Source organism: Dama dama, chromosome 4, assembly GCF_033118175.1.
Source record: "Dama dama isolate Ldn47 chromosome 4, ASM3311817v1, whole genome shotgun sequence".
NCBI classification, from domain to species: Eukaryota; Metazoa; Chordata; class Mammalia; order Artiodactyla; family Cervidae; genus Dama; species Dama dama.
In genome coordinates this window covers 50379528-50402471 of record NC_083684.1, presented here as the reverse complement: position 1 = coordinate 50402471, position 22944 = coordinate 50379528, and the positions used below count along the sequence as shown (strand labels likewise).

Here is a 22944-nt window from a genome sequence, read left to right as displayed (position 1 = left end):
CAGATGGTACCAGGGAATTGGGGAGTTTTCAGAAATACAAGTATATTTATATATTTTGCTAATTTTGAACAAAGCAACTCAATGGAGAAAGGCAATCTCTTCAAGAAATGGCCCAAGAATAAATGAATATTCCTTATTTTAACAGATAAATTGATTGCATACACTGTGATAATTATTGCATAAGTGGTAGGGTTAAAGAAGTGAACTATCAAATTCTGGCTTTTAATCCTGGTTTCCTGTAGGCATTATTTTTCTAATTAATTTTGTTATTTTAAAATTAATGTTCCAATTACAGTTCTTTCTTCATAGCAAAAGTTCTGATACATAGGTATCTTTTTATTATTCTTTCCTGAATAGGCTACAATTTCAAAATTTATTGTATATTGTATTTATTGTATTGTATTACAATACTATTTATTGTATTGTAATACAATGAATACAATTTCAAATTTATACATACATACATGTGATCCCTTCCCAAATGGAGATGTTAAAAATATCCCTATTCAGATCACTAGTTACAAAACAGGAACTGTATGATAGAAAACTCCAGCAGTGATTACCTCTACCACTTCTAATTAGTATTACTAATTACTATCAGTTGTTTAGCAATTAGTATTACTAATTATGGAAAACTCTGATATTAGGTGTTTGCAAATATATGCAGTATTACCTTGGAAGTGTTCTTCAGAATCCAGTGAAATCTTTTTAACTTACAATATAGAAAAAACCTGGAGTTGAGGAACAAGTTAAATGACAGTGTGAGGAAGCAAATATAGAAAGTGAGGCATTTGGTAAACAATATCCTTCAAGAAAAAGGTGGGGTTTAAGTGCAAAAGATTAATATTCAGGGGCAAAGTCTACAGCTTCCTCTTACATGCACAAATAACTACATACAATTAGAAAAGGAGATAGAAATAAAATAAAATGTTACCAACGATGTCAGCAATTTCACTATTCCTTCTACTTTTCTCTATGTTGAAATTTTCATTTAAAAAAAGTTGCAAAAGAAATTTCCAAGTGGACAGTTTAGTTTTCCTTTGTACTATTAATTTCCATCATATCCTAAGTTTTGAACAAAGAATGCAGACTATAAGCTATTCTCAACAACTTTACACACATTAAAAGGCTGGGTGTCTTTCATGAATTGTTTGATTCAACTTAAGAGGTGAGTTCTAAATTAATGTCGTCTCATGTTTCTTTCTTTCTACAAAGTATTATCCAGGAAGATTTACCTAACATTCTGAAATGGATGCATGGAGGGACAGGCATTTCTAAATTAATTACACCTGTAGGGTTTTACTCTCAAAATTTCACTACCAGTTAAAAACTACAATAATAATAAAACTAATAAATATTGAAAATATGTTTTTACAAGTATGTAAATTCTATTATCATCACCATCTTAAAACAATGCCCTGAGATGAAAAATATGGTGCCTGGTATCAAATAGGTTGTTAGATGTAGAATGACAATGATGAGAGTTATTATGTGTGACATGGCTAAAGGCTTTCTATTATGTATCATATTCAGTTAAGTTCAGTTCAGTCACTCAGTTGTGTCCAACTCTTTGTGACCCCAAGGACTGCAGCATGCCAGGCTTCTCTGTCCATCACCAGCTCCCCGAGATTACTCAAATTCATGTCCATAGAGTCAGTGATGCCATCCAACCATCTCACCCTCTGTTGTCCTCTTCTGCCTTCAATCTTTCCCAGCATCAGGGTCTTTTCCAATGAGTCAGCTCTTTGCATCAGGTGGCCAAAGTATTGGAGTTTTGGCTCCAGCATCAGTCCTTCCAATGAATATTCAGGACTGATTTCCTTTAGGATGGACTGGTTGGATCTCCTTGCAGTCCAAGGGACTCTCAAGAGTCTTCTCCAACTGGTTTTTAAAAATTAGGATGAATTATCTGATGTTCCAAATGATTTAAAAGCAACTGGAAGGCTTTTTAATTCACTTATTCAATCATATTAGAACATGTCATAAATGCTCTCAATATTAGGAGCATTAATAGTGTTTCCCACTTTCTCTGAATTGGCCACCAGTATGATGATGATATTCTGATAATCTAAACACAGGAATGACAAGTGAAGGCTTTCTTACGTTTTCTGAATTATATATCATGAATTCTCTAATAAAAGATAAGAATATTTTCTAAAAGCCTACCAACATATTTTATATTCAAAAGATTCTCACCAGCACAAATTCTCTGATGCTAAACAACATTTGAGCCATACATAAAGAACTTTTTAAATTCCTTAAATTCTTAGGGATTGACAGCCATGTGATTTCTCTGATGTGCTTTACGGCCTTTATGTCTAAATGCCTTCCTGCATTTTTTACATTTAAAAGGTTTTTCAACAGTGTGTATCCTCTGATGTTCAGTAAGGAATGAATTAAGTTTAAAGGTGTTTCCACATTCCTTACATTCAAAGGGTTTCTCACCTGTATGAACGCTCTGATGTCCAATAAGTTGTCCATGCACAGTAAAGGCTTTGTCACATTTGTTACATTCATAACATTTCTCACCACTATGAATTCTCTGGTGTTGAACAAGGTAAGAGCCAGAACTAAAGGCCTTCCCACATTCCTTATACTCATAGGGTTTCTCACCAGTATGGATTCTCCCATGTTGTGCAATGTATGAGGCATGACTAAAAGCTTTGCACATGTTTTACATTCATAGGGTTTTGCATCAGTGTGAATTTTCTGTTGTTGTATAAGATGTGCATATACTCTAAAGGCCTTTCCACATTCCTTACACTCAGAGGGTTTCTCACTAGTATGAACCCTCTGATGTACAGTAAGTTGATAGCAACTAATAAAAACCTTGCCACACACCTGACATTCATAGAGATTCTCACCAGTATGAATTCTCTGATGCTGAACCAGCTATAAGCCAGTACCAAAGTCCTTACCACCCTCCTTACACTCATAGGGTTTCTCACCTGTATAAAGCCTTTCATGTTGAACAAGGTATGAGGCTTGACTAAAGCCTTTTCCACATTCTTTGCATTCATAGGGCTTAACCCCTGCATGAATTCCCTGATGTGCATTAAGAAATGAACTAAGTCTAAAGGCCTTTCCACATTCCTTGCATTCAAAGGGTTTCTCACCAGTGTGAATACTCTGATGTCAAGTAAGCTGTCCATACACAGTAAAGGCCTTCCCACATTCCTTACACTCATAGGGTTTCTCACCTGTATGAATTCTCTGATGTTTAATAAGGGGCAGGGGAGCTAGTGCTAAAGGTGTTCCCACATTCTTTACATTTATAGGGTTTTTCACAGTATGAATTCGCTGATGTTGAACAAGGTATAAGAAGGTACTAAAGGCCTTTCCACATTCTTTACAGACAAAAGGTTTTTCACCAGTTTGAATACTCTGATGCCAAATAAGCTTTCCATGCAGTATGAAAGTTTTCCTTTCATTCTTTACATTCATAGGGCTTCTCACAGTTATGGGTTCTTTGATATTGAACAAGGTATGAGCTACTATAAAAAGCTTTTCCACATTCCCTACATTCATAGGGTTTCTCACTAGTACACAGACTCTGATGCACAGTAAATTGATGGCAACTGCTAAAGGTCGTCTCACATTCCTTACATGCATTTGGTTTCTCACCAGTATGAGTTCTTCCATGCTTAACAAAGGCTGAGCCTCTGATAAAGGCTTTCCCACATTCCTTACATTTTTAGGATTTCTCACCAACATGCAACCTCTGATGTACAGTGAGCTGATGTCCATTGCTAAAGTTCTCTCCACATTCTTTACACTGGTAGGTTTTTCCACTAGAACATGTTCTCTCATGTTGAACATGCTTTGAAACTTGACAAAAACTCTCCCCATATTCCTGACATTCACTTCATTTCCCTCTATTAAAATTTCTCTGATGCAGAGCAAAAGATGCACATTTTTTTAATAGGTGAGAATTTCTTTATAGCTGATTATTTCATCCTTCAATGGAAAAATCTGAAAGAAAACAAAAATTCCCAAATATTATATTTTCCTATAGGAGAAAAATTGGATTTCAATGGAAGGAACAAATTGAAAAGAGTATCCATTAAAAATAAGTAAACTAGATAATACTAAAATACTGTTATGAAAATTTTAAAAAAGGTCAAAGAGGAATGAAGAATGAGAGTATGTAAAAATAGAAAGGCTGGTGATTAGCAACAAAGGTTTCATTTCTGATACTTAGATATGGATGAGAATCTCTGAAGAGCCTGTTAAAAAACTGATACTCAAGCACCATCACAGACCCCATGAATCAAAACACACAGGGAACATTCCTGGGAACTAATATTTTTTTTAACATTTCAAACATGTTTCTGGTATAGATGAAATTTCATTCCCCACCTCCTTTTATACTTTACACTTAGAACAGAGTGCACATATCTTTCCATTAGTAATATGGTCCCTGCTTACCTAATCAGGCCTCATATCAAGTCATAATTCCCTTTGTTCCCTATTTACCTCACTTGCCCCTTTCAGCACCTGGAATGTATCACAAATTTTCTCATCTTTGGTTCCATCTGCAGGTGGCATCAACTCCTCCAAATCCTTTGGCACATGTTGTTTTCAGACTGGATTTTTCTCATCCTATATATGGTGGTGGTGGTTTAGTTGCTAAGTTGTGTCCAACTCTTACGATCCTATGGGCTGTAGCCTGCCAGGCTCCTCTGTCCATGGGATTCTCCAGACAAGAATACTGGAGTGGGTTGCCATTTCCTCCTTCAGGGGATCTTCCTGACCCAGGGATGGTTTAAGGTAAAGCATCACTTCATCAGGAATACTGAAAACTGCTAACCTTGTCTAAGGATGTCCATGCTTTTCTTTTCTGTTCTAATGTTTTCATTCTTGTCATTCCTACCTGTTTCAGTTGCACAATTATTTCTCTTTGTTATGATTTTTATTTCCCCCAAACCTCCCTCTAGTAGATAGTATTAAGGCCTTCATGACCTTTGCTTTCATCATGCCTATGGAGATACTGCATCACATGGAAAAAGGTATATAATCAAGTTTATCCCATTAGCTGATATATCACAAGGTGATTGTCCTGGATTCTCTGGGAAAGCCCTTCAAAGAGCTTTCTCTTGTCTCAGGAAAGAAGGGGAATCAGAGACATTCAAAGTGAGAAGATGAGACTTTGCCACCTGCTGGCTTGAAGACAGAGGGGGCCACATGGAAAGCATGAGAAAAGAAAATCTGCCAATAACCAGAAAGAGGTTGAAAGAGGACTCCATGTGCTAAGGAACTGCAGCCACAGGTGGTACTTTGTTTAGCCATCGCATGCTGAACTTCTGACCTACAGAACTATGTGGTAATAAGTAAGTATAGTTTTAAGCTACTAGTTTCTGGTAGTTTTTCACATAGTGGTAGACAGCTAATATACTTCCCAAGAGCAAGTCCAACCCCTGTTTCATTCAGCACTGAGTGGACAGATAACTCTCTAGCACAAAGTAGCAACTGATTACAAAAACAAAAACAAATACCTAGACTGAAGAAATGAACTAGGATATTATTAAAACACACTATTAAAAATAATTAACTGATAATCCATTAATATGAAATAGGGAATCTTTGAAAAAATAAACAGTTTCTGGAATGAGGCAGGGAAAATACAAGGTGAGCCTGAGGAAGTATGGAAAATTTCAAAGATTCATGGCTTTGGCCAAGAATCAGAGAAGACAACATGGAGCTCTGTGTGGCAAATACAATAACGAAAGGAGCACACATGATTATTTTGAATCATACATTCTTAATCTATGAGAATAAAAGATGAATCCATGATAACTTCTGTAAAAGGATAGAAAAAGTAATTTTTAATCCTTTTCACTATTGAATAGCCTCATACTTAGTATTTAACTACTAGTAAAGAATCAAATACTTTCTCTTCTGCTTTTCACTGGTACCCATGTTTTCAAGATAACCAAAAAGTGCTAGTTTAAGAGATAAGAAATAGTTACAGAAGAAACAATTGTAACAGAAAGTGTGTGTTTTCTCAGTTGCTTCAGTGGTGTCTTACTGTTTGCAACCGAGTGGACTGTATCCTGCCAGGCTCCTCTGTGGGGATTCTCCAGGTAAGAATACTAGAATGGGTTCCCATGCCCTTCTTTAGGGGATCTTCCCCACCCAGCAATTGAACCCACATCTCTTGCATCTCCTGCATTGCAGATGGATTCTTTACTGCTGAGCCACCAGGGAAGCCAAGAAGTAGGAATAGAAAAAACAATAGTAACAGAATATCTTACTGTAAATAATGATATTTTTTTTTCTGATGAGGATTAACAGTCATTGTTAAAATCATTATGACAAGTTGCTAAAGAAATGAATACTTCTTGACAACAAAGTAAAAACATAGATTACTCTTTAGTCACAGGGAGAGAAATTATTTGAAATAATGCAGGCATGGACTGTTTTCATTCTATTCCTGTGGTCAATTGTAGTAATGAACACAACCAGATGTCTTCTTAAAAATACATATCACCTCCTGTGATGTATTCCAGACAGAAACATTTACCTTTAACAACAAGGAGTATAGTACAGAGAACCAAATTCAATATCTTCTAATAACCTATAATGGAAAAGAATCTGGAAAACAACTAGATATATATGTGCATAACTGAAATACTTCGCTGTATACCTGAAACATTATAAATCAACTATACTTCAAGTAAAACAAAAGAGTTTTTTTTTTTTTTTAAGTTTACATTAAAAAAAATATTGTCATGCTATGTGATAAGCCCATAAGGGCATTTTGACCAAAATCAGGCCACTTGGATGGCCAACAAAGATAAGCACTGAATTTGTACACAAAAGTTGACTGGAAACTTGGACCAGATATGTTATCTCATTGAACTAAATAATAGCCTTTAGGATAAGTGTAATATGTTAGTCACTCAGTCATGTCTGACTCTTTGGGACCCCATGGACTATAGCCCACCAGGCTCCGCTGGCTATAAGTTTTCCCAGACAAGAATTCTGGAGTGGGTTGCCATTTCCTACTCCATTGGTTTGAACCTCCTTGTCTGAATGTAAACTAGGCTGTACAGTTCTGCTGTGAACAGATTCTCCTTTCTCCATTCCTACATTCTAATTGAAGAAAGAGACCATGTCAGCCAAACCAGAACTTGCTTTGTGGCTTCAGGATAAAATTAAACCATGGGAGAAGGAAAATATAAACAATATTCATCTGGCATTTACAAACATCTCAGTGGCTCAGTTTTCTCATCATTAAAATAGGGATTTTTAAGAATATCAGCTACTATATATGGTTTCCTTGAAGAATAAGAAAATTCAGTTAAAACACTAGGACAGAATAACTTCTTAACATGTGTTAGCTATTATTTTTGCAGAACAAATATTCTGCAAAAATATTAGATCTGGGCATGGAACAACGGACTGGTTCAAAGTTGGGGAAGGAGTATGTCAGGGCTGTATACTGCCACCCTGCTTATTTATATTCAGAGTACATCATGTAAAATGCAGGGCTGGATGAAACATGAGCTAGAGTCAAGATTGCTGGGAGAAATATCAATAACCTCAGATAAGCAGATGACACCACCTTTATGGCAGAAAGTGAAGAGGAACTAAAAAGCCTCTTGATGAAGGTGAAAGAAGAGAGTGAAAAACCTGGCTTAAAACTCAACATTCAAAAAACTAAGATCATGGCATCTGGTCGCATCACTTCATGGCAAATAGATGGGGAAACAATGGAAACAGTGAGGGACATTATTTTCTTGGGCTCCAAAATCACTGCAGATGGGACTGCAGCCACAAAATTAAAAGACACTTGCTCCTTGGAAGAAAAGCTATGCCAAACCTAGACAGTGTATTAAAAAGCAGACACATCACTTTACAGACAAAGGTCCATATAGTCAAAGCTTGGTTTTTCCAGTGGCCATGTACAGATGTGAGAGTTGGACCATAAAGAAGGCTGAGTGGCAAAGAATTGATGCTTTTGAATTGTGGTGCTGGAGAAGACTCTTGAGAATTCCTTAGATTGCAAGGAGATCAAACCTTATGGAAATCAACCCTAAATACTTACTGGAAGGACTGATGCTGAAGCTCCAATACTTTGGCTAACTGATGCAAAGAGGCAACTCATTGGAAAAGACCCTGATGCTGGGAGAGACAGAAGGCAGGAGGAGAAGGGGATGACAGAGATCAAATGGTTGGATTGGATGGCATCACCAACTCAATGGACATGAGTTTGAGCAAGCTCCAGGAGATGCTCAAGGACAGGAAAACCTGGTGTGCTGCAGTCCGTGGGGTCGCAAAGAGTTGGACATGACTGAACAACTGAACAACAACAAATACATATATGTGGAATCTAGAAAAATGGTACAGATGAACGTGCTTGCAAAGCAGAAATAGAGACACAGACACAGAGAACAAATGTATGGATACTGGGGCGTGGGAGATTGAAATCGACACATATACACTACTTTGTATAAAATAGATAACTAATGAGAACCTATTGCAGAGCACAGGGAGCTCTACTCAATGCTCTGTGGTAATCTAAATGAAATCTGAAAAAGAGGAAATAAATGTATAGTTGATTCACTTTGCTACATAGCAGAAACTAACACAACATTTTAAAACAACTATACTCCAATTAAAAAAAAAAAACTCTGTTTTTATTATAGATTGCTTATTGGTTATTTCCTACTACACAGGGATCCCCTAACATGATGGCTAGGCCTGAAATTAATGAGCTCATATAAGATGCTTTCACTTTATAACTCAAGACATCTTCTGGGTGGTTGGAATGGAAATTTTCCTTCAGAAGCCCAGGACTGCATGCATAGAGAGCCACTTCAGTAGAGTCTCTTTGAGACTGTTAGGAAGTTAGGCATAAGCAACGAGGGGAGGCCTGGCTGAAAGGGATGCAAGCAGATCTCTAAACTCCATCCCAGACACACCCAGGAGAGCTCACAGATGTGCCACAAAATAACCACAGAGACTTTTCAACTCCTGCACATGTGCCCTAGGTACACAGTGGATACAAAATGACCACAGGGACTTCCACAAGTAACCTTAGGCAGTTAGGTGTCCATTAAGGGCTCATGAATATTCTACATTTAATTAGAACAGACAGAATTATGGGAAGACATAAACAACACAACTTACTGTTATAACTTATAATTGTCAATCAGCCTTGAGCATATGCCTATTTGCGTTCTCTTTCATTGACTGGTAGTGGGTGCAAGCCCTACTTTGCACTGGGCATAACCAAAAGGAGGAGACTGGAAGTATAAAAGGAGGAAGCCAAGCAAGATCGATATAAAGGATAAAAAGAACTCCTTTGGGAATGTCAGACTAATAAAAAAATCTATTTCAGTTGAACTCAGCTATAACTTGTCTATTGTTCTACATCTTTTGGTCCATTACTTCAAGTTTTTGTACCTAGGAGACAACAACTGAGGAAGAGAAATAAATCAACCTGACAAGATCCTATGGACTGCAGCCCTCCAGGCTCCTCTGTCCATGGGGTTCTCTAGGCAAGAATACTAGAGTAGGTTGCCATGTCCTCCTCCAGGAAATCTTTTTGACTCAAGGATTGAACCAGTGTCTGTCTCCTGCATTGGCAGGTGGGTTCTTTACTACCAGCACCACCCGAAAGCCCAGGGCTGCATGGGAAAGAAGTTAAAATTTCATTGTGTCCAAGGGTAGATGTCACTGGTACACTCCCACTGCTATGATGAGGCCCCTTCTGGGTTGTCCTGACCTTCAATCATTGTTTAATCTTCCTTGACCTTCACTATCCCTTCCTAGTCTTTTCTAGGGTGCTCAGCTCAGCCTCCTTTGGGTCTGGATGGCACCCAGTCTGATACGGGAGACTGCCTGCTCAGATGGCAATCAGAGAGTCAATTTCCACCCTGGACAATGGGTCTTAACTTTTCTGAGTGGCTGAACACCTTGGAACTGCCAGGAGACAGCACCGGCTTTGTTTGAGAGTCCTGCCTGGACCCGGAGGAAAGGACTCCAACGGGAGGCGTTCTGAGCGTTTGGGATCAGAAACTGCCCCTTGGGGCGAAGGAAAAACCGGAAACCAATGTCTTCACGACCTGCAATTGCAGAACTGTATTTGAACACGAGCGAAAGTGGGGTACAGGCTCGAGGAAAGGTAGGTAGGTGGGTTGGTGGGGACAGGGGGTGATCCCAGACTGTGGAGACGCTAACGGTCTGTGACTGAGGAGAGGCCTGGGGGCAGGAGGGCCGAGTGCCAAGATTGCTGAGAAGCGCAGTTTGCGTGTCGTGGGATCCTTGGAGTGGGCGGGGAACCTCAGAAGTTCCAGCCGCCGGCCCCTCCTCCGGAAGCACTCTTGTTCAACGGATGTTGGGTGCCATCATAGGAATGGGCAAAACGGGAAACAGAGAAAGTGCGCGCCCAAGGGCGCGCGGATATGACAACAAAAGGCAAAGGGCGAGGTCCAACGGCCCATCCCCGGCTGAACTCTCTGAGCTTCGGGCCTTTCCTGACCAGGTTACAGGCGCTTACTACCAAACGGGCCCCTCCAGGTGTGGAGACTGCCTGGACAGGACAGCGGAGGCTCACTTGGCAGCCAGCATCTGTGAGCCTCTCACCTTCCCCCTCGGTCCCTGTCTCCGGAGGCGGAGGCTGGAGCCACTCTGATCCTCCCAGCACAGGGAGCCCCGGGTAGCGGGAGGGCGAGAGCCCTGAAGCTCCTGGGGCAACCGGCGTCCGCCCAGGCAGCCCTGCAGGCCGCAGAGGGCGGGGGGCTGAGGTGGGGAGGCGAGACCAGAGCAGCAGGGGCGTAAGACCCCTCAGCATCTTCCTTTCAGGCAGCTGCTATAAAGGACACATTTTTCCTTCCTCTCCTCCTCATACAGTAGTTGAGAGCTCCCGACACTACCTCCTCCCTGGTCGTCTCCAGCCCCGCTCCATGCCCTGGTGCCAGGGAAAGGTATGAACCAGCAGCATTACCATCTGGGCACTGAAGCTTTCCGAGGTGAAACCTGGGACGCTGCTTTCCACAACATCTTTTCCTGGTAACCATGTTCTCTCTTCCTTTCTTCACATTTGATAAAACAGCATATAAGCCTTATACTTTTTTTTTTTTTTTTAAGGTGGGATAGATGATAGCAGCAGCCCAGAATTTGAACCCAGTCCATCTGATTCTAGAGCTCCTGAATTTAACCACCTGGGCTGTGGCACCTCATCATGCCAGCATCACTTATAATTAAACAAATTAGTCTTTATGGTACTTATTGCAAAATTCAGTCTTAAATTGAGAACATTAGGGAAAACCACTAGGCCATTCAGGTATGACCTAAATCAAATCCCTTATGATTATACAGTGGAGGTGACAAATAGATTCAGGGGATTAGATCTGGTAGACAGACTGCCTGAAAAACTCCAGAAAGAGGTTCATAACATTGTACAAGAGGCAGTGACCAAAATCATCCCAAAGAAGGAGAAATGCAGCAAGGCAAAATGGTGGTCTGAGGAGGCTTTACAAACAGCTGAGAAAACAAGAGACGCAAAGGGCAAAGGAAAAGGGGGAAAATATACCCAACTAATGCAGAGTTCCAGAGAATAGCAAGGAGAGATAAGAAATCCTTCTTAAGCAAACAATGCAAAGAAATAGAGGAAAAGAGTAGAATGAGAAAGACTAGAGATCTCTTCAGGAAAATTGGAGATACCAAAGGAACATTTCATGCAAATATGGGCATGATAAAGGACAGAAACCACAAGGACTTAACAGAAGCAGAAGAGATTAAGAAGAGGTGTCAAGAATACAGAGAAGAACTATACAAACAGTATCTTCATGACCCAGATAACCACAATGGTATGATGTCTCACCTAGAGCCAGACATCTTGGAATGTGAAGTCAAATGAGCTTTAAGCATTACTAACTACTAACAAAGCTAGTGGAGGTGATGGAATTCCAGCTGAACTATTTCAAATCCTAAAAGATGATGCTGTTAAAGTGCTGCACTCAATATGCCAGCAAATTTGGAAAACTCAGTAGTGGCCTCAATACTGGAAAAGGTCAGTTTTCATTCCAATTCCAAAGAAAGGCAATGCCAAAGAATGTTCAAACTACTGCACAGTTGCACTCATTTTACATGCTAGCAAAGTAATGCTCAAAATCCTTCAAACTAGGCTTTAATGTATGTGAACCTAGAACTTCCAAATGTCCAAGCTGGGTTTAGAAAAGGCAGAGGAACCAGAGATCAAATTACCAACATCCGCTGGATCATAGAAAAAGCAAGGGAATTTCAGGGAAACATCTACTCCTGCTTCATTGACTATGCTAAAACCTTTGATTGTGTGGATCACAACAAACTGGAAAATTCTTAGAGATGAGAATGCCAGGCCACCTTACCTGTCTCCTAACAACAGGTCAAGGAACAACAGTTAAAATCAGACATAGAACAATGGACTGGTTCAAAATTGGGAAAGGAGTACATCAAGGCTGTATGTTGTCCCCCTGCTTATTTAACTTATTTGCAGAGAACACCATGCAAAATGCTGGGTTGGATGAAGCTCACGTTGGAATCAAGATTCCCAGGAGAAATATCAATAACCTCAGATACGCAGATGACACAACTCTTAATGGAAGAAATAAAAAAAGAACTAAGGAGCCTCTTGATGAAGTTGAAAGAGGAGAGTGAAAAAGCTGGCTTAAAACTCAACATTCAAAAAACCAAGATCATGGCATCTGGTCTCATCACTTCATGACAAATAGATAGGGAAAAAATAGAAACAGTGAGAGACTTTATTTTGGGGGGCTCCAAAATCACTGTAGATGGTGACTGCAGCCATGAAATTTAAAGACGCTCCTTCGAAGAAAAGCTATGACAAACCTAGACAGCATATTAAAAAGCAGAGACATCATTTTGCCAACAAATGTCTGTGTAGTCAAAGCTATGGTAGTCATGTATAGATGTGAGAGTTGGACCATAAAGAAGGCTTAGCACCAAGAATTGATGCTTTTGAATTGTGGTGCTGGGAAAGATTCTTGAGAGTCCTTTGGACAGCCAGGAGATCAAACCAGTCAATCCTAAAGGAAATCAACCCTGAATATTCATTGGAAATACTGATGCTGAAGCTGAAGCTCCACTATTTTGGCAAACCTGCTGGAAAGAGCCATCTCATTGGAAAAGACTGATGCTGGAAAAGATTGAGGGCAGGAGGAGAAGGGGGCAACAGAGGATGAGATGGTTGGATAGCATCTTCGACTCAGTGGACATGAGTTTGAGCAAACTCTGGGAGATAGTGAAGGACAGGGAAGTCTGATGTGCTGCAGTCCATGGGGTCGCAAAGAGTTGGACTTGACTTAGGAACTGAACAACAGCAAAACTTTTCTCTCAGCAATGTTTGTAATAAAGATCAGCTAATTACAACCTAAAAGAAGAATATATGAGATCATATGTTTGCATGTGTTCGTGCTCAGTTGCATCCAACTCTTTGTGACCCCACGGACTGTAGCCCACCAGGCTCCTCTTTCCATGGGATTTCCAGGAAAGACTTTTGGAGTTGGTTGTCATTTCCTCCTCTAGGAGATCTTCCTGACCTGGGGATCGAACCCATGTCTCCTGGCTCTTCTGCATTGGCAGGTGGATTCTTTACCACTGAGCCACTAGGAAGCCTGAGATTAAAATGTTCACAAAATTTATGTTACTTGCTATCTGGCCATTTCATAGAAAGCTTGCCTGTGCTATAGTTTTCTGTATACAGGTCTTACTTAGCTTTTTGCTAACTTATTCCTAAGGGTTTTCCGGGATTTATAAATGTTAAATAATGTCTTTAAAATAGTTCATTGGTAGTACAGAGAAAATATATTTATCTATCTAAATCTATCTATCTAATGTTAACCAAAATTTCAGAAATGGAGACTTAATTGAGATAAATAAGCTTTTATTTGTGGTTTGTTATGACTGCAGCCCATGAGGAGGTTTATAAAGGCAAAAAAAGAAAAAAGATTATGTAAATTATGTGCCAAGAATTAAAATTGGAGCTGGCACAAAGTAAGGGTGTTTGTAAAGCAAGAATAGGTTGAGGTCTGAAATGATTACCCAGTTGCAAAAGTTGGGGGGTTGGCATGGAAAGAGACTTTGAAACTACAAGGTTGCAGCTAGTAGCTTTTAGTAGATATTGTTTTGAAAAAGTCTAGTGGTGTCCCTGAGTTTGATATAGTTCAGAGAACATTTAAATTCCCAGAGATGCAAGAATGTGTTTAAATTGACTTTCACAATGGCCACCCAGCTCCATTTTGGATGTCTGAACCAGTTACACCATTCTGATTTTTAAATGCTTTTAAAAAGCATTTAATCATCATTTGCAACTAGGCTATAATTGCATGTTTGTTCCAGGAGTTTTATATGATGATTCTTTGATTTTTCTATACAGATGATCATGTCTTTAAAAAAAAAAAAAACCAGTTTATCTCTTTTCTTAATCTGTATACCTTTTATTTTATTTTGTTGCCTTACTGCATTAACTAGTATTTCAGTGTGGTGTTGAGAAGGAGTGGTGAGAAGGGAAATCTTTGCCTTGTTTCTGATCTTAGTGAAAAAAACTTCAGGTTTCTCACTGTTAGGTATGCTGATAGCTTTAGGTTTTTGTAGATATTCTTTACCCGGTTGAGGAAGGTCCTTTCTACTCTTAGTTTACTAAAAGAAAGTGTAGTTGCTCAGTCTTGTCCGACTCTTTGCGACCCTATGGGCTCCTCCATCCATGGGATTTCCCAGGCAAGAATCCTGGAGTGGGTCGTCATTTCCTTCTCCAGGGGATCTTCCGGACCCAGGGATCAAACTTGGGTCTCCCGCATTGCAGGCAGATTCTTTACCGTCTGAGCCACCAGGAAATCCCGAGTTTGCTGAGAGTTCTGATTTCAAATGGGTGTCAGAGTTTGTCCAGTGCTGCTTCTGCATCTATGGACCTGACCATTTGATTTTTCTTTTTTAGCTTGATGATGTGATGGATTGTATTACTTAATTTTCATCTTGCTGCTGGACTGGTTGTTGCCATCTCTCCCGTCACGACCTCTGCTGCCACTTCCTGTGCTCTGTCGCCTGCTCCATGGTCCAGTCTACCCACTTTTGGGTGCACAGATGGATGGATCGCTCAGGTGTCCTGGTATGCTGGGCAGAAGCATTTTTTCCCCCTCAGTTTTAGAGATCTGATGAGCTGTAAATCAAAGGGGAGAGAAAAAAAGAACAGGTCTCACTATCATGATGCTGATGTCACTCCTTTAGATGTTGAACCAGCCTTCCATGACTGGGCTAAATCCCACTTGGTCATGGTGTGTAATACTTTATATGCTTGTTAAGTCACTTCAGTCTTGTCTAGCTCTTTGAGACAGCTTGGAGTGTAGCCCTCCAGGCTCCTCTGTCCATGGGACTCTCCAAGAAAGAGTACTGGAGTGGGTTGCCATGCCCTCCTCCAAGGGATTTTCCCGATCCAGGAATCGAACCTGCATCTCGTGTCTTCTGCATTGGCAGGTGCTTCTACGCTAGCACCACCTGGGAAGTCCAATACTTTATATACATTGTTGGATGTGGTTTGCTTATAGTTTGTTGAGAATTTTTAGGTCTATGTTCATGAGACATTGTTCTGAAATTTTCTTGTCATAGGTATCTGATTTTGGTGTTAGGGATGCTGGCATCAGAGAGTGGGTTGAGGAAGTCTTTTCTCTGCTTCTGTCCTCTAAAGTAGATTGTAGAGAGTTGATATAATTTCTTTCTTAAATGTATGGTAGAGTTCCAAGAGTACCCATTTGGGCTTCAGGCTTTGTGTTTGGGGAAGTAACTATTGAATTCATTTCCTGAAGAGATTTAGGCTTATTCAAATGGTCTGTTTCTTCTTGTGTGAATTTTGGCAAATTGTGTCTTTTGAATAATTGGTCCATTTCATCTAGTTTATCAAATTTGTGGGCATAGATTTGTTTATGGTATTCCTTTATTATCCTTTTAATGACCATGTAATCTTAACAATGTTTCCTCTTTCATTTCTGCTATGTCTCTGGGGAGGCCTCCTTCTGAATGGGTCTCCACAGAATTGTTAACTTTTCAGACTTGTCCACACTGAGCTTCCAGAAACTTGTCAATGACAGTTCAGATTTTCCTTCTCTGGCACTGGTTCCCACAGTGGTTTCTGCTCCCGAGTCTTTGCTCTGGTAAGCTGTGACTCCTCCTCGGATTCACCTGTCTCTCCAGTCTTAGGGACAGTGGTTTGCCCTGTGGGCTCACCTCTTTCCCAGATCGAAGAAAATTTGTTGATTTTTCAGTCTGAGCTCTTTCCTTGTTAGGACAGAGTGGCAACCCCCAGGCTCCTTAAATGTGAAACTTGAAGTCTCCTTGTCTTCTTCTTTTTTAAAAAAATAGTCCATAGTCTGGCCATCCAGGCATGGACTATGGTTATTTTATTTTATTTTCTTGCACCAAATGGCGTGTAGGATCTTAGTTCCCCAACCATAGATCAAACCTGGGCCCTCAGCAGTAAAAATGCAGAATCCCAAACAACCGACCATGACAGAATTTCCTCGTCTTCATTTTTGGAAGGAGTTTCTGAAGAATTGCTTATTAATTCTAAGTTTTATCTGCTCTTTATCTGTCTTTATTTGCTCCCACATCCCTAATAAGCACTTCAGCTTTAACATATAGTCTTTGTCTTTCCTTCTGTATTGTAAATTCCTTTGGGGCAAGAGATGTCTTTAAACTCTGTATCATTCGGCCCAGCAGAATGTTTAGTACAGAATCATCACTAGATAAATAACAAAACATATAACAGCTGAGGAAAATGGTGTTTTTCTTTTTCTCCCAGCTTCAGATAGTTCTTATAACAGACAAATTGTCTTAGACAAGAAATATTTTCAAGAAATAAGTCTAGTGGAGACAGCAGGATTATACAGTCAGCCAGATCTGGGTGTCGCTGTTCAGTTGCTCAGTTGTATCCGACTCTTTGTTACCCCATGGACTGCAGCACGTCAGGCTTCCCTGTGAAATTATTACTATTGGGATTTGCTGTTTTAGGCCTTTAGAGTAATGCCAGAAACCAATTATTTTTCCAAATTGGTCTTTTCCAGTTATTTCCTTGAAAGAAGGAACTTTTCTGATTTTTATGGAGCATGAAAACATTTCCAGTATAATATGTGATATCCTAAACCTAAAACTGCAGTGCTTACAGAGTGGCTGTAGATGCCACATCCATCCTCTCTGGTAGAGTTATGAATATGTGGGGATGAATTGCCTAAGTCTAAATGAAAGAGAAAGACACAGATGAGACATTTGATTATCTTTAAAAGCCCAGAATTGTTAACTGTGTTTCCCTGAAACACACTTCAGTGTGATTTCACACTTCAGTGAAATCAGAGGGATGGGAGAGGAGCATAGAGGGAAGAGGCAAGAGAGGCTCACCACTCTCTTCTCTGAGCTTCAGTTCCTCATGGGTTGCCATCCCTCACATTTAGAATATTTAGATTTCAGGGACTTCCCTGGTAGTCCAGTGGTTAAGACTTGGCACTGCCAGTGTAGGGGACACAGGTTGGATCCCTGGTCTGGGAACTAAGACTCCACATGCCATACAGAGTGGCCAAATTTTTTAAATTTTTCAATAAAATATGGAGATTTCAGATTCAGCATATGCAGTTGTAGAGTATGGCTATACCACATCTTATTTTTAGTATATATATATTTATTTATATATATTTCATGTATAAACTTTGTATTATAGTCTTGTTCTTATTCATTGAGCCTTTGCTCATATATCTTTGCTCTTTTACCCAACTGCAGAGGAAAAATTCCCTTGCATGACTGGTGATATGTTGAGCCTGATTTGATTTTTCAGAGTTCTGTAGTTCAGCAAATAGGATGCAGTTTAGCCACACCATATATATATATGTGTTTATGTGTGTTTATAGGGGCTTCCCTGATAGCTCAGTTGGTAAAGAATCCGCCTGCAATGCAGGAGACCCTGGTTTGATTCCTGGGTCGGGAAGATTCACTGGAGAAGGGATAGGCTACCCACTCCAGTGTTCTTGGGCTTCCCTTGTGGCTCAGCTGGTAAAGAATTGGCCTGCAATGAGGGAGACCTGGGTTTAATCCCTGTGTGTTTATATAAGACCAGTCATATAATATAGATATATAACTGGTTTTGTATAAACTTTAAAAAATATATATGACTGACTTTATATATATATAGGAAGGAAATGGCAACCCACTCCAGTACTCTTGCCTGGAAAAATCCCATGGACGGAGGAGCTTGGTAGGCTACAGTCCATGGGGTCGCAAAGAGTCGGACACGACTGAGCAACTTCAAGTGTTATATATATATATATGTATGTATACACACATATATATATGTATATAGGCTTCCCTGGTGGCTCAGTGGTAAAGAATCTACCTGCAATGCAGGACCACAGGAGACATGGGTTTGATCCTTGAGTCAGGAAGATTATAATATATATATATATATATATATATATATATACACACACACACACACACACACACACATATAATCTAAGAAAGAAAGGGCATTTTGAGGCAAGTGGGTAAGGCAAAGGTGGGGGCAGCTTTAAGCTGCAAGAGGATACTGTCCATCCAAGACCAGAGGAAAACTAGCCTTTAGCTTGAACTGGCCAGGCTAACAGTTGAAACCAGGTATGAATGACATGGTTGATACTTACTGATCTCTTTCTTCTCTCTACAGTGGAACTTCGCGAGGCCAGTGTGTTGACTTCTGACCAGTCTCATCTGAAACCACATCCTTTTACACAGACATAAGCACTCTGAGGTATTGGGCCTCCAGCTTACTCTAGGAGGACAGAGAGCAGATTAAGTTTGTTTGACATAACTAGAAGGGGCTGAGCCTCTTCCCAGAAGAGCAAAGTCCATTCATGGTAACTACTATCAACTACCTTTTCTAGATAGCATTTGCTTCTAGTTGCAGAGACATTGTTTCTTTCAGCAGAAGAAAATGAGTGGATTGGTGATCCAATACTTCTATCTCCAAAGAAACGTGGATGGGTGATAAAAGTGCCCGAGGTGAGATTGCTGATTGCCGTGGCCATTTCAGAGCTTCATTTGCTCTGAAAGATACCAGCAAAGTTACTGACGTTTGTGTTTGTTTAGTAGTATTCATGCCTCCACATTAGAGAGAGTGTTCTGGGTGGGGCCCAGGTATTCTGAGTGACGGTAAGAATAGACATAGCTTCCTAAAAGTGTATGGTGTTGTTCCATTAGATTGTGGTATGACCATGAGCACCCAGCCAGTCTGAATGGTGGTGGGAACATAAATATCTAGAAGCATAGGTATGGCGCTACCTTTTCCCATCATATAACCTGTGCTCTGAACTATGTGCCCCAAGTACTCTTGACGGTTGCCCTTCCAATCACAGATATGATGCTGGCCCATCAGACAGCAAAAGATGTGCTGTGTCCAGATGGGCACGAGGTGTCTGGTGGAAGGCAGGGACAGCAGTGTCTTCTGGCATGTGTTTCTTCTCAGTGGTGCAGACTTCTCCTGGAGTAACAGATTTGCTCTTGGCTGGGTGGGCCCAAGTATTCAGATCAGATGCAGAAAGAGAAGATGCTAAACACTGGGATGGTGTTGGCCCTTCCTGTTGCAAAACACATGCTCTGTCCAGGTGGGACGCAGGAGTTCTCACTGTAGGTAGGGACATAAAGACCTCTAAGCATAGGTGAAGTGCTCACCCTTTTGATGGCTATAGACTATAGGCACAAAAAAAAGTGTCTCCAGCACAGTTATGGTTCTATATCCTTATCTGCAACAGATGTACCCTGTCTGGATGGGTCCCAGGCAATCTGAACACATGGAAGGACAGAAGTGTCTTCTGGCGCATGTTCCTTCTCAGTGATGCTCTCATCCTGTGGTAGCAGGTGGCTGGGCTGACTCTAGGTGTTCTTATTATAGGCAGGAAGGAAAGTATCTCCCAAGACAGATTTGCTCTCAGTAGCGCTGGCTTCTCCAATTGTAACAGGAGTATAGTAGGCTGACAGGACCCTGGAGCTCAGGTCTAAGCCTTCTTCCCCCAAATTAGCTGTGGTTCTGGGTGTCCCACTTGGCCTTGCTCCAAAGCTGAGTGTTTCAGACATGGAACTGGGGCCTGGGACATACACAATGACCCCAAAGCTGCCACTACCCACAGGTGCTGAAAATCCCTTAAATGCAAATGGTTCTCAAGGGATGTTGGCAAAAAGTGAGCCGCAGTCCTCAATACTGTGCATTCTGGTGGCAGTTCCAGAGCAAGAAAGAGTGAAATGAGGTGAAGTGCCACCAAAGGCTGGTTTGTTGTCCACAGGGATGTCAGAGTTAGAACATGGGATGTCAAACTCCTCAGAGCTGAGTTGTGCTACTTTGGGGTTCCAGGGATGCAGTAGACGCTAAGTGGGAGGATTAACTGGGGCAGCCGGGTTTCCCAAAGGGACAGCTCTTAAAGCTGTCAAGAGGAGGCAAGAAGATAATAGACTGGGAGTTGGTTATGGTAATCTACATCAATTTCATCAGAGTCAAAGACAGGCTTGGATGCCATGTCCGAAGAGGTGCTGGTTATTGGATTGAGGTGACTGCAGAATCAGTGGTAGGTGAGCCAGAAAAGACAAGGGACACTGGGGAGAGTGACTCATTCTGCTGCCCATATAGATCCCCAGCTGCCCCAAAGGGAAGTTTGAAAATTCAGGTAGGGCTGCGGACCATAAAAGCAGGTGGGCAAGTGGTGACTGACCTTTGCAGGGCATATCTGCTCTGTACTGGGATAGACCTGGTAAAATGCCAGGGAGCTCACACAGAGGAAGTGATTGCAGAAGCAGTGATGGACTGGTTGACGAAGTCTGGGATGCTCATGAAAGGGATTTGAAGAGAAGTCTGTAAAAAAAGAGGGAGGAGAATCCACCCACCTAGGTGAAGGTGATTCAGTTCTACAGAAGGTAGGCTTTGAGGAGAGGAGGGAGGTGTCAGGAGGTACGGTGAGAGCAGAAGATCCTGGGAAACTATGACTGAGGAACTAGATTGCTGATAGCATCTGTTCATTCTCGTTAGTACCTGGAACCCCACATATGGGTTGGAATCTGGAGTGAGGAACAGCAGCAATAGCAAAAGAAGGAGAGTTTGAAATTGTGCATCTCATTTCATGACTGATATCTGGTGTGGGGGATTAGTGACAGGTCAGTCAAATCAGTGGCTACTAATGGGGTGGTCTCTGGAATCTGCAAGGGGAGAGTGGCCAGTGGCAATGGAACTACAGTCCCTGGCAACTAACAGTGCAAGGGAACAGGCAGGTTGAGTGGCAGGCTATCAGCAGTGGCCTCAGTTTTATCCTATGGTTTTGGTGGTGCTGTGTTCTTCTCCAAGCCCAGGTCTTCAGCAATGACCGTACGCTGGAAGGTGGGACACAGGGCCTTTCGCTCGATCCCACGACAGCGGTAGTAGCCGCAATGGTGGCAGCAGTAGTGGCATTGCTGTGTTCTGTTTACAGAGCCCACAACTGACAGATGTGGGTTGAGAATTTCTCCTTGACAATGTATCTGAAAGCCTTCCTCTCTGAGTCTACTTCTTTGACTTCAGTGAAGCTGAAGAACTGAGTCAGTGCTCTTCATCAAGCTTTCTCAACCACTCTGGCCATAGGAAGCAGACTGTGGCTGGGCCAGACAGGCCAGCTGCACTTGGATCACTCTTGCAAAGAGGCCAGAAGCCTCCAGTGGGGCTGTGTGGTAGGGCCTTTGGGAAATGAGCTCGTAAAGATGCCGGTGATATCTTACCTAAGCTCTCTTCTTGAAATAGAGGTTTCCCTTCAGAGGCTCAGGACTGCTCCCAAATACATGACAACTTGTCATCAGGAGCCGAGGTGCTGGTGGTATACTTTTATTGCTGTAAGGACCCCTTTTCTGAAAGTCCTGCGTTTTGGACACTTTTTGATTCCTTCCTCCTTAGATATTCCCTTCTTTCACATTCCCAGTGTCTTCAGCTCAGTCTCCTCTAAGTCAGGCTTTGGAGGGTGATTGGATAGCCCAGAAGGAGAGTCAGTTTGTACCCCTGAGGGAAAATATTGACCATTTCTCAGTGGCTAGACTTTTTAAGATACAAGCAGACACCAGAGGCTTCTTCAGAGAGCCCCCTCCCACCCAATTCAGGACCCTCAGAGAGGAGCACTGAGGCTGTCTCATCTGATACTGCCTCTTAAGTAACATGGAGGGGCAGAGGCACTGGATTCACATAGAACTGCCTAAGAAAAGGGCCAGGAGAGAGACAGGGCAGTGGGATTCCCTCAGCCAGAAAGGAAACACAGGTGTAACCAGGGGTGGGGAAGGGGCCGGAGTGAAGCTTGCTGAGCAGGTTGCCCACAAGGGGCAGTTTGTGCACTGTCTGATCCCGGGAGCGTAGAGTTCACGACTTGGGAGAGTTCTCTTAGCGACCTGCTCCTCCAACGTAAAGCATGCACTGTTCGATCTGATGCTTTAGACACAGGAACATGTGAGAGAGAAAGAGCACCAGCTGGGCACCCACCAGCAAATAGCATAAGGAAAAAATGCCAAAGGCAAAGGATGAGGCCCAGAGGCCAAACCCCAGCAGGACCTTCTAGAGCTTTCTGACTTTCTGCTGCTGGTTGCGAGTGTTTGGTTTGACAAGATTGTTCAGTACTATAACTTCCAAGAGCCTGCATACCTGTCATCCCCAGGTATGTGTCCCCACGTCTGTGCGCACTTCAGTGCCTGACTCGAGGGCAGCAGAGGCTGCCTGTGCCTGAAGGTCCACCAGCCCTTTCTCTGTCATCACTAGTGGGCAGAGTCTGCTCAAAGCCAGAGCAGGAGAGGAGCCTAGATGCTACCAGTGTGGGGGCCTTGTTTGTGGGAGGCTGGGGCAGAGAGACTGAAGTTGGGAAGATGGGGGTGGGGGCGGGGTGGGAGGGCGGGATGCTCAGCCCTAGCCTTGTCTCATGTAGTTACTGT

The 22944-nt window shown here is 41.7% G+C and overlaps 1 protein-coding gene and 1 long non-coding RNA gene across 3 annotated transcripts; one reads left to right on the top strand and one right to left on the bottom strand.

Moving 5' to 3' along the window:
• Positions 1-417: 417 nt before the first annotated feature.
• ZNF30 (zinc finger protein 30) lies at positions 418-5098 on the bottom strand. The gene is given in 4 exon segments (XM_061139005.1): positions 418-2667; positions 2670-3234; positions 3236-3288; positions 3291-5098. Coding segments are annotated over 4 exon segments (1578 nt in total). The 5' UTR covers positions 3850-5098; the 3' UTR covers positions 418-2266.
• Positions 5099-5677: 579 nt separating this feature from the next.
• On the top strand, positions 5678-22878 carry LOC133054217 (uncharacterized). 2 transcript variants are annotated; one of them, XR_009692385.1, is made up of 5 exons: positions 5678-6083; positions 9781-10132; positions 10861-11019; positions 14945-15115; positions 18689-22878. It is a non-coding gene; the product is annotated as an uncharacterized LOC133054217 (long non-coding RNA). The 2 variants fall into 2 exon arrangements; XR_009692386.1 differs by lacking the exon at positions 5678-6083 and adding an exon at positions 9426-9596.
• Positions 22879-22944: the final 66 nt, after the last annotated feature.